Source organism: Tarenaya hassleriana, unplaced genomic scaffold (assembly GCF_000463585.1).
Source record: "Tarenaya hassleriana unplaced genomic scaffold, ASM46358v1 Cleome20, whole genome shotgun sequence".
NCBI classification, from domain to species: Eukaryota; Viridiplantae; Streptophyta; class Magnoliopsida; order Brassicales; family Cleomaceae; genus Tarenaya; species Tarenaya hassleriana.
The window spans coordinates 646,133-657,892 of NW_010965373.1; the positions used below are offsets into that span (position 1 = coordinate 646,133).

Below are 11,760 nucleotides of genomic sequence, written 5' to 3' on the forward strand. Positions count from 1 at the left end.
AAAGCCTATAACCAGGAGAGAAGCTGATTCTGATGTATCTCACAACAAACCAAAAGCATAAATGAGGAAGGGTAAACATTCGGATTCAAAGTGAAAAATAAAAATACAATAATAAATAAAAGTAAAAAAAACAAAAATATAAAAGGGGGATAATGAAAAGAATGGTGAAGGGCGGCGGTTAAAAGTCAAAATTAAAATCAGCGGTAGCTGCGGTAGGAAGGGCTGTACATGCTGCTCTCCGCGCACTTCACCAGATCCTTGGGCTGAGGCAACCTCGTTGCCAAACCTTTCATTACAACACGCATATATATATATATATGTGACCATATCATTTTATTTTTAAAATCGAATTTATCAATAACCAAAAATAAAAATAAATAACACCGAGGGTTGACTCGAGTCAACTCACCGAGTTCATAAGCCTTGGCGGCCACCTTGGCGGCGATGCGAGCAGAGATGTTTCTGATGTCCTTGAACGGAGGGTATATGGATCCTTTCACAAAATGCTCCTCCCTCAGCTGCTCTGCCAGCGCTTCCGCTGGCATTACCCATAACATTCAAACATCATCTTTCTCAATATATGCCAACAAAATCATATACATTCACCTGCTGGAGCTAACCGTAGGCAATTTCGTTAATAATCGAATAACCGAACCAAATAACATCTACCCATAACCGAATGGAACATGATATAAAAGTAAAGAAAAAATGAACTCAAATCGAATAAAAAAATAACCGAAAAAAACTGAAAAGCTCCTTTGAAAAATAATTACTTTTATCAACCCGAACCCATAAAAACCTAATGGTTATCGGTTTTTCAAAACCGAATATAACCAATTGAATCCGAACCGAAACCCAAAATGACCACTCCTATCTGGAGTTAGTTCCCTGCCATAAATGAATGTTTTTACTTACAGGCAGCCAGGAGCATGTCATCATGAACACGGATCGTCCCTGACATTATCAACCCGAGCCCTAGCCCCGGGAAGATGTACGCATTATTCGCCTGCCAACAACCACCACGACACAAAAAAAAAAGGTATGATCCATCAGTTGAAATTCTCTCATGCTTTTTCCATCATATTCTTTCAGTTTTTTTGCATAATCACCTGTCCCGGCACCAACATCTTTCCATTGTACTCTACCGGAGCAAATGGGCTCCCGGAAGCAAAGATCGCCCGTCCCTGTGTTTGAATCAAAAGGAATCAAAACCAACTTCTCTACGATTATCTGAGAGAACTACTAACAAAGGCAACACGTTTTTACCTGACTCCATGCATAGGCCTCTTCCGCGGTACATTCTGACTGGGAAGTTGGGTTTGAAAGTGAAAGAACAATGGGTTTCTGTATGCAGCAGAATATTTCAACTTTTGAGTTTTGTCTAATTATTTTCTTACTTTAGTATCGGCCAAAAGACAAACTCTACCTCATTCAGGTCTGCCATGGCTTCTATTACTTCTTGAGTGAATGTTCGGCCCACTCCTGACGTCCCGATCAGCACTGTTGGCCTGATTGCCTGTGAGGAAATGTTAAAGGGAGAACGCGTGTTGAGCATTGCAAAGAAAATGAGTCCTCCAATGTCGAGTTGGCTTACTTGGGGTTCGGTTATTTCAATTTTAGACAAATTACAACCATTCCACTTTTATATTGAATTCAGGTTGGTTCAATTAGTTTCTTTTTGTTTTAGGGAAATCATAATCATTTGGCTTTTATATCACAATTTCAGCTTTTATATCAAATTTGTTTCGGCCATGATTATATGTCATTCAGTTCGGTTACTCGGATATTAACCAAAATGGCCCAACTCCTAAGCATGACATTCTGCGATTCCGAACAAGAGAAGGGGAAAACAGAACAACAACAACAACGAAAAAAACACACCTTCACAGCATTAACAAGTTCTTTTATCGGTTTGTGATCATGAGCCCACGGCTTTTTGAAATGTTGAACCGATTCCTTGCGCGAACTGACAATTAATCCCTATGTACATGTGAATGTGTAGTGTTGTTAGGGAAGAGAAGGCAAAGCAGAAAAAGTAACTGAATAAAACGAAAAGGAGTACATGGGTTGAATAAGATACCTTGGAATCCACAAGCCATATGTTCTTCCGAGCCTCTTCCAGTGGAATTTTGGACTGCCGCCATATTTTTCAGACAACAAATCAAAACTCTGAGAAATTCGAAGCAATGGAATTCAGAGCTATTACCTTTTTCGATATCTCAAGAGCTATTAGTTCAGCTATTCCGGTGCCAGCCTGCATCAAATGCAAAATCATCCTCATACATATCTACGAAATTGTTTTGTATAAACAATTTCCTTAACAAAAAAGGGCTTCACCTCTCCAGCACCAAGGAAGAGAAATCTGTGATCAGCTAAGGATCCGCCGGCAAATTTAAGTGCACCAATGAGGCCAGCGAGAACCACTGATGCTGTGCCCTGAATATAATAAAACCAGACAACTACCAGATAAATCTATCTGCATCCACAGTCAAATCGACCGAGCGGGTCATAACTTGATCTGGGTTTTACCTGAATATCGTCATTGAAAACGAGATGAGTTGCTCCATACTTGGCTAGCAGGTCGAAGGCATTATGGTTTGCAAAGTCTTCAAACTGCAATTTTCAATGCAATGGAACGTCCCTAAGTACGAGAAAACAGAAGAAAGACTTCGCACAAAATCTAAATAACAGATTGAAAATGTCGACGTATGCCTATGCAGGAGTCAAGCTAACCTGAATGAGAACTTTCTCACCATAATTCTGCTTGACCGCCGTCATGAATTCGTGTATAAGTTCGGAGTATTCCTGTAGGAAAAAGAGAATAGAGGGTTCATATGATCTAAGTATTACTATTAACAGTAACTTATTTCTTCAGTATCGTCCAAGGACCTCTCCAGTAGCTCTCCTTTGTCGAAGCCCTATGTAGAACTCATCGTTCAATAGCTTCTCGTTATTTGTCCCAACATCAATTGTTATGGGCAGACACTGGTAAACAAGTAAACAATATATACATAAACAAACATGAGATAAAAGAGAGTGGAAAAGTCATTGAAATCCACAGCAGTTGCCGGTACAGATACTTACAGCAGATGGACGGACACCTCCAAGAGCTGTATACAGAGAAAGCTTCCCAACGGGTATTCCCATTCCCTGAAAGAAAATTCAATCGTGGCATGCTGAAGTAAATTTAGAGGTACACATCATAGACAATCACTTTCATGGAAGCAGACAAAGAAGAAAAAGAAGCGAAGTGAGAAATAGAGAAACGATGACTTGCCTGACATCCGAGATCTCCCAACCCTAAAATACGCTCCCCATCGGTGACGACAATGACTTGGATGTTCTTCTCAGGCCAGTTTCTCAGCACCTCGAGAATCTTACCCCTAAATATAGGAACCCATACTCTCAAATTGTGCAAATGAAGCTAACAAAACCGGTTATGGCTGATATCATTATCAGCTAAAAAGAAACCAAAGGAACTCACTTCTCCTTCAAGCTGATAAAAAGACCCTGTGGACGCATGAAAATGCTGCCATATTTCTGGCAGGCTTCGCCAACCGTTGGAGTATAGACAACCGGCAGTAACTCCTCAACATTCTCGATGAGAAGCTTGTAAAACAATCTCGCATTCGTCTCCTGGGATTGCAGGAGACAATTACATTATCAAACTGCTACCAAACCCTTTGGACTATGTGAGGAAAGCGAAATGTAGAAGCCAAGAAATTTACCTGGAGATCCATCATACACATGTACCTCTGCAATGGAACTTGATACTGACGGAGAGTATGCATCATTTTCTTAACCTGCAAAAGCCACCAGAAGATAACAAAGATAAAATCTTTCGTTCCGACAGACACCCGGAGTATGTTTTTGAAGACAGCAATGACCTGAAGATCATGAGAAATGACAGTGGGTGGAAGAAGACCGCGAAGATAGTGAGCGTCCCTCTCCCTGTCGCTGAAGGCAAGGCCCTTATTGTGATGAGGATCACGCAACAGAGTATACCCACTGCAATCACAAGACTCGATCTGAAGAAATTTTTTATGGCACGGATCTGGGCCAAAGGAAAAAGGGAAAGAAACGAGACCTGGCAACGGAGAGAGACCAAGGAGTGACGGGGAAATCCTCTGTGGCGGCGTCCTCTCCGTACACATCCTGAACTCCACCGGATACGGTGGTGGTCTCATCGACCGAGGACTCGGAAGATGCAGTCGTCTCGATCAAAACCCGATTAGATCCCTCGCCGGAGATTACTCGCAAGAAAGCTGGAGCTGGTTTTGCCTGGCGTGAAGAGAAAAGGGTGCAACTACTACCAGGAACGCTCGTCTTGATCTGCGGATATCAGAGGATGAAATACACAAAAATGCGCTAATTGTGATCGAATAGAACAAAAGGATAAATGGGCAAGTGTAGATATACTGATATAGATACCATAGACGAGGAGAGGCTGAGGGAGATCATGGTGATTTCGAAGATGAGAGAGAGCCGTACGCCTCAGGCTGCGTCCTTAAGATTCCTACCTGGAGGACGAAGACACGGAAACGATCTTCAGCGCTAAAATCTCTCTCTCTCTCTCTCTCTCGAAATCTAGGAGGAGCTGCGCAAATGGCACCAAACCTCCATGGAAAAGCTTAACGTGTCTCTCTTTCCAATCTCTTCTAATTTGCATCTCCGCCCCCCACTTTTCTCCCTTTATTCCACATATTGCCCTTAAAAACCTTAATTTCCAAAAAGGGCCATTCATCAATTTCATTTGTCTTTTTCGTTCTAGTCAGTGTACGGTCATATGTTATTTGATGAAACATCATACGGTCCATGTGTCATTTGCCTTCTATAGCACCCATACATAGATGTGATCCTATTGATTATAAATTCAAGTGAAATTAGTGAAAAATAACAAGGAAAATTAATATACTTTAAGATGAGGTGGGTATGAAAATAAACTTTTATCACTTTCCACGTCAGCAAAAGGCGTATGACCATTTTTATTTTAATGAATTTAAAACGTGTGGTAAAAAGGGATGGTGCGTTACAGAGGCCCGGTGGGACATTTCTGCCCTTTAAAACCTCCGTCGACACACTCCACTCTGTGCATTGGAATTGACGGCGAAAAAAAAATAGAAAATTCAATTGTCTTATGGATGGTCGACGTTTGGTTTGGACGCGGCACTGCCTTTTTTTTCGCTAATCTAATTATTAAATAAATTATTTATTATTCGTTCAAAGTTCAAACCAACCTCGGAATCAATAAATCAATTAATTTTACTTCGTGATTTGTTGAGCTGAAAATGAAAATCAGGCGTACAAGGGATTTCATGAAACCGTCCGAGAACCTAGTTTGTCCTAAACTTATATATATATATATATACACACACTCAAATCAAGAATCTGTGGCTTACATTATACATTCATAGAAGAAATAATAATGCAGGTCCATGAAAAACGAGGGTAACTCTTCTTAGTGTTAAAGCTTATTAGCCTCTTAAGTGCTAGCAGTCCAAGATTTTGGGTTTGAGTTAGAGTTTTTGGAATTTTTAGAATTCAAACAACAACAACAACATGGTCTCATTCCCAAATTCATTTGGAATCGACCGCATAAATCTTTATTCTCCACTCATTTCGATCTCGAATTAACTTTTTCGGAATCTGCAATATTTCCAAATCGTTTCTAATAACACGCTTCCAAATAAGTCTAGGTCTACTTCTTTCATCTCTTCTCATCCTTATATCTATACTCTCCACTTTTCTAATCGGTGCATCTATCGGCCTATTTTATATATGTCCAATTTTTAGAATTCAAAAACTAAAAAACAAATTGACAATCAAGATTTTGAATTTTTTTCCTGAAAACACATAACACTGTTTTAATAAAAAAATCAAATAAAAATCAAAAACTCTACTTTTTTATAAATTTATAAATAATTACAACAACCAAAAACTAAAAATCAAAAATCAAAAACTCAAAATAAAAACTATTTCACCCAAACTTCTTTTTAATGAAATCCGGCCACCGGTGCATCTTTTAGTGACATTGTATTGTGTCGGCCTCGGTTATATTGGGCCCACTACATTAATAATTGGGTTTTTCCACTATATATATATGGGCCACGAACGAACATAGTGGGCTTTCAGCTATAGGTCCCATAAGGTGGACCCCACATAGATATATCAAAATCTTATTTATTCTCAACAAATAAGAACCAACTGTTGAATATTTTGAACCCAACGCCTTTGCTATAAACTAAAACCAAGTTTCGGATTTTGTATTCTTAATTTTCTTACAAAACATACGACCGTGAAAAAAACCCAACGATAGAATACGTCGAAATACATATGTTCGGAAAGAAATTAAAAAGATCAAATGCAGGAAAGTCCCGAACCAAACCTTTTCGCTCGAGACTCGTGAGTTTTCATGTCTCCGATCTCACGGATGCCGAGTCATGGATACTCGCCATGAATGACATAGAAAATAAGTACTATGAAACCAGAAACCCGAATTTTTCAAAATATGACGGGTTATCTCACGGTCACGAGATAAAAAGTAAAAGCTATAAATTTATTTTTATATCATATTTTAATGCAATTACAACAATAAGCAGGGCTGTTTTCATGTAAAATAACTAAAATGCAAAATTAATGAAAATTTGGAAATTTTCTCGGATTCATATACTTTCATACAGCCGGAGGTATCCGGTTTTTACGTAACCGAAATCAGAGGTCCAAAAAATCGGATACCCTCTCATTCGTATGCACACGCTGCGCCACATCTATATTGTCGGAGGGAGTAGGGGTGGGCGTTTCGGGAAACGGTTCGGGTTCGGGACGGAATAGATCGGTTCGGTTCTTTCGGTTTTACAAAAATAGGTACCAATCGGATTTTTTATTGTATTCGGTTCGGTTCGGTTCGGTTCCGGGAAAATTCGATTCTCTAAAAATGGTACCGTTCGGAAAATAACAACGGTTTCGGGTCGGGAAAAATACCGTTTTAACGGTTCGGTTCGGTCCGGTTCCGAAGAACCGAACCGAAACGCCCAGCCCTAGGAGGGAGATAGTTCCGCACGTGACACCATCCACTTTATTCATTTTTAAATATAAAGTGGTGTTTTTTTTTTTTGCAATTTTACTTTTACAACATGTCTGAAAGCGATTATTCAAAAAATAAATAAAATTTGCTCCATGTTGCCACAAACGTTTTGTGGTTACACAACACAACCGCGTGACCAATGCCAACTTTTTTTTTAATCGTTTCCTTCCCTTTTTTATTATATACATAAAAACACCACACACTTCTTTCTTTGAGTTATAATAATAATAATAACCATTTTTAAAGGCTAAAGCTACTTTTTCCCTATATATAAACACAAACACTTGTTTCATCTGATAACGACTTTTTCTTTTTCATATTTTTTTTTCGTATCTAAGGGTTTTTTCCTCACTCTCGTACACAAGATTTTTTTTGTTAACGGTAAATCGTATAAATATAAATGTTTTACAATAGAGAAGACGTATCATCCCTAAATACAAATAGTAGAGATCATAATACCAGATCCAAATAAAACTGAAGAGTTATACTAAACCGTCATAGATATTTAAAAATTATAACCAAAAGCAGTAAAAATCTAAAATCTATTTTTGCCTTTGCGAGCTTTTCCGACTAGTGTGAAGTCGGTAGGATCAAAGTAGGCTTTGTCAACACAATAGCGAAGGTTATACTTAGAACCTTGAGCTGTAGCAGCAATGGAAGAACGAGCGAGTAGAATTCGTTGCGCTTCTGCCACTAGTTCTTCATTTGAATCAAAACAGAGAATTTTTGACACATACACAAGAGTTTGTATACATGCAGTTTATATATATATATATATAACGCTGACCGTCACATTAATGTAATTTGTTGATGTTGAGTTATGTATCTTAGATTAAGCTCTCTCACAGGGGAAATACTCGATTTATATATCATTAAGAGTATTATAGAACACATTTAAAATAAATATTTTCCCATAAACATCCAAAATGTTAAATTTTGATATGCTGAAAAAAAAAGAAGTTAAAATCTTGATAATGATACATCACCAAACAGTAACGGCTATGAACAACTTGCGTCATACCACTTTTAATTCGTGATCGCTTTTTTTTGCTTAATTGGCTCGGGGTTGGCATGCCAATTACTGCGAATAATCTAAATATAAAAATTGCGGCTTCTACGTATATTATATATATATATATATATATATATATATATATATATATATCTGAGAAAATTACCTTATCTCTACGGATAAAATAGAATGTGACAGAGATTGGGTAGAAAAAATTATTCGAGACTTTTTATAAAAGATTGCAATATTAATAGATGTAAAATATAATAGCATATAATCAAATCATATTAATTAGTTCATAGAACAAGAGGGTTACAAAAGATGGAAATAAAAAGAGAAATCAGAGCGAAAAATGTAGCATGTCCTGGACACATCGGCACTCTTAAAACACGTGAGCACGGGGCCCACATGATTTACCACCCCCATGCAACAACTCTATAAATACGTGGACGTGTAGGTGCATTGCATGGTCATTAATCTCTCTTCTTCACCAATTTTAAAACCAGAGAATCACGAACCAGACCAAAAACCCATTTGTTTTTTTAGCTATAATAATACGTACTTCAACATAAAACATATAATAATCTCTCTTCTCATCTCTCTTTCTTTTTTTTTTAAAAAAAAAAATCGGATAAATATGGCACCGAACGGCGAGGCCATGGACACGTGCGGGAGAAGGAAGAGCATAAGCGGCGGCAGTATGGCCAAGCCGCCCGCGCCGAAACTGTCAAAGGAATCCCTCCACCGGACCTTATCCGACATATCCTTCGAACTCAACAGAGAAACCGCGTTTGATAACGCAGACGCAAACGCGAATGCGAATCCGAAATCGCTCCCGACGATATCGGAGGTGGAGAACGCAAAGTGCGAGTGCTGCGGGATGAGCGAGGAGTGCACGGTCGAGTACATAGAGCGCGTTCGCGACAAGTTCATGGGGAAATGGATATGCGGGCTGTGCTCAGAGGCCGTGAAGGAGGAGATGGCGAAGAAGAAGAACGAAAACCCAGACGCCAAGAAGAAGCTGGAATCCGCCATGAACGCTCACATGAGCGCTTGCGTAAGGTTTAACAAGCTGGGTAGGGTTTACCCGGCTCTGTTCCAGGCGGAGGCCATGAGAGAGATGCTTAGGAAAAGGGCTAAGTCCATTGGCCCTAAATGCCCTAGACAGGGCATTGCCAGAAGCTCCAGCTGCATTCCCGCCATCACCAGGGACATCAACAATCTCTCCTTCACCGATTAACCATATATATATATACACTGCATGTGTGTCAGTGTGTGTATATATATACCTACCTATATATATATATATTCACTTTAGTAATTATATGCACGCATGCTGATGTTTCTGGGTCAAGAGATTTTTCACTCGATCTATGAGTTTTTTTTCTTCTTCTACCCAAATCAAGCACGGCGCATGCATGCAATGACATGTTTTTTTTTAACGTTCCTATAAGGAAAGTTTAAACTCGTCTTTTAATTATAGCTTTCCTCTCCGGAGGTTTTTATCTATATTTACTAATTACCGAGGTGGGTTTTCTTCTGGTGCTATCACCGGTTGATTTTATTTTAAATCTTGATGAGTTCATGTAATCAAGTCCAATTTCGATATGTCCATATAAATATTTATTATTTTTATTGTTATGTTTTTTTTGTTAACCTTTTTATTGTTATGTTCTCTTACCATAAGCTTTAAATGTAATAAGGCAATGCAATGCAATCCATTTGTACAAGATTTTGCGGTTAATATAAGATGCCCAAAATTCCGTCCACAACCACACGCACACGTGAATATATATATATGCAGGCTGCAACATGGGTGCGCATGTCAATGGCGAAGATCGTGAGCCTTTATAGAAAATGATACATGGATTGGTAGTCTTACTATTATTTGGCTTTCATTTTTTTTAATCACAGACATAATTAACTAATTAAGAAGACAATACTTACACAGTTACACGTTAGTTAGTGGTTCAGTGGTTGAGGGGTGACAAAGTCAATTCGAAATCCTAGTTCAATTGCACTTGAAGAGGAGAGACGCAATTAATTGCGTAACTAAAAGTTGACCCGGTGGGAAAATCTAGTGAACCTCTTTTATTATAAAAAAATAAAATAAAAAGCGATACTTGCATATGTGGACTACATACTCGGTGAATACGGACAAAATCTCAACAGAATCCTTCAGTTTATTAACAAAAAAAAAAAAAAACCATTGACGGAGGCCATAGATGAAAAACAATGTTATGTTACTCGAGGCCCATAAAATAACAGTATGGGCCGGGCCCATAAATGGCGGCAAAAATCGATGCAGCTATCGATTAAAACTTGCTCAATGGAATTGTGCCACGTTTCAGTCATCCTGGGCCTCTGGTAGTTGCTTTCTTAAATTTTCAACCCGTTTTGTACCATTTTCGGTACCCTATTTATGTAACATTTACCTGTCCCACTCCTAGATTGCTGTCTTTGTGGGTTGAGCCGAATTAAATTGCGTTGGGATCTTTGTTTTATTAGCCCAAAAAACATAGAATGCATACAAATCCCCCGAAAACACACTTTGGTAAGCCCAATGCTGGTGGTATTTTATTTTATTTTATTTTATTTATTTAATATTATAAGGCCGCGCATAGTGTCGTTTTTGTAGCAACATGAAAAAGAGGGCGAATCTTAAAAAGAAATACATGTATAAGAGGAAGACATGACCGTGGGGAGACCGGGCAGGAACATGACAAAAAGCCTCACTGGTCATCGAGACGAGAAAAGTTTGTTCCGAACAGACAAAAGTACCAGGAAGTTAAGCTACTACAGCGGGAGAGAGGGCATTGATCATCGCTTTTGTGTTCCGGAGAGAAGGGATAATGACGAAGGAGGAGGCAGCGGCGGAGGAGAGGGGAGGAAGGAGAGGAGGACGGCGGAGGGAGGTGGCGGAGGTTGCTCTGAGAGGCGGAGGCATGGCGGCGGCGGCAGCAGCGATGGCTCTGATGCTGACCGCTCGTGAGGAAGGCGTCGCCGACATCTACGGCTTTCAGCTCTCTCTCTCCTCCAAATGGTCTTTTTCTCCCTCCTACCAGTATGACCCTCTTCTTCCCTGCTTTTTTTTTTATTGTTCTTTGATCTTCCAAATTAAAAAAAAATGGAGTTCATGATCTGCAAAACTCAGAGACCAGATGCTTACGAGATTTGGTTGGTGGGTATGATTTGATTATATCTAGTCTTGCATTTGTTTAGTTTGAGATATCAGAGTGAATCGTATTCAATATTCAAGTAAATTTTAAAAATAAAAATAAAAATAAAAAAAAAGGTGGATGGGTCTCGTTTTCCAGGCACCCGGAAATTCGGTAAACAGAACAAGACCCGTGAACCTCTCTAGCCCTCGTTTTTCCAACACGAAACCATCTTATTCTTGAACAGAAGAAAACGAAATTATTGCGGCATTACCTTCTCTCTCCTTCTCCTCTTGTTGTCTGCATGAGTAGAGGAGTCCTGCTCTGGTGTTCATTTGATGTAATCAAGACCCGATTCCTAACTATGTCTTCTCTAATATTCCATATGATTATGATTACTGTCTGGTACTATGGGAGAAGGTATCTGGTGGCAGTATCAGCAGCAGCATCTCTATACTTAGCGGTTTAGTTCCTGGTGGGTAGTTTACGGCTTTTGTGGGGAAAAA

The 11,760-nt window shown here is 39.1% G+C and overlaps 3 protein-coding genes across 4 annotated transcripts in view; 2 read left to right on the forward strand and 1 right to left on the reverse strand.

Annotated features, from left to right (window-relative positions):
• Positions 1 to 58: 58 nt before the first annotated feature.
• Positions 59 to 4,609, reverse strand: LOC104813548 (NADP-dependent malic enzyme 4, chloroplastic-like). Its single transcript, XM_010541180.1, has 20 exons — positions 4,432 to 4,609; positions 4,088 to 4,332; positions 3,888 to 4,008; positions 3,729 to 3,803; positions 3,485 to 3,636; positions 3,278 to 3,383; positions 3,085 to 3,150; positions 2,890 to 2,985; positions 2,734 to 2,805; positions 2,530 to 2,613; positions 2,338 to 2,436; positions 2,207 to 2,254; positions 2,081 to 2,134; positions 1,882 to 1,980; positions 1,427 to 1,516; positions 1,267 to 1,344; positions 1,110 to 1,184; positions 916 to 1,006; positions 410 to 538; positions 59 to 286 (listed from the first exon to the last, which is right to left on the reverse strand). The coding sequence occupies exons 1-20, from the start codon at positions 4,459 to 4,461 to the stop codon at positions 198 to 200; spliced, it is 1,899 nt and encodes a 632-aa protein (XP_010539482.1). The 5' UTR covers positions 4,462 to 4,609; the 3' UTR covers positions 59 to 197.
• Positions 4,610 to 8,580: 3,971 nt separating this feature from the next.
• Positions 8,581 to 9,731, forward strand: LOC104813549. The gene has a single exon (XM_010541181.1). The coding sequence runs from the start codon at positions 8,734 to 8,736 to the stop codon at positions 9,334 to 9,336; it is 603 nt and encodes a 200-aa protein (XP_010539483.1). The 5' UTR covers positions 8,581 to 8,733; the 3' UTR covers positions 9,337 to 9,731.
• Positions 9,732 to 10,717: 986 nt separating this feature from the next.
• LOC104813551 (CASP-like protein ARALYDRAFT_316979) overlaps positions 10,718 to 11,760 on the forward strand; it is a 1,809-nt gene continuing 766 nt past the window's right edge. Inside the window, exons 1-2 of one of the 2 annotated variants that reach the window (XM_010541184.1) lie at positions 10,718 to 11,160; positions 11,675 to 11,720. In XM_010541184.1, the coding sequence (XP_010539486.1) occupies positions 10,949 to 11,160; positions 11,675 to 11,720 (258 nt within the window). In that variant the 5' untranslated portion in view covers positions 10,718 to 10,948. The remainder of the gene's footprint in view (positions 11,161 to 11,674; positions 11,721 to 11,760) is intronic. The other variant, XM_010541183.2, reaches the window with a different exon arrangement.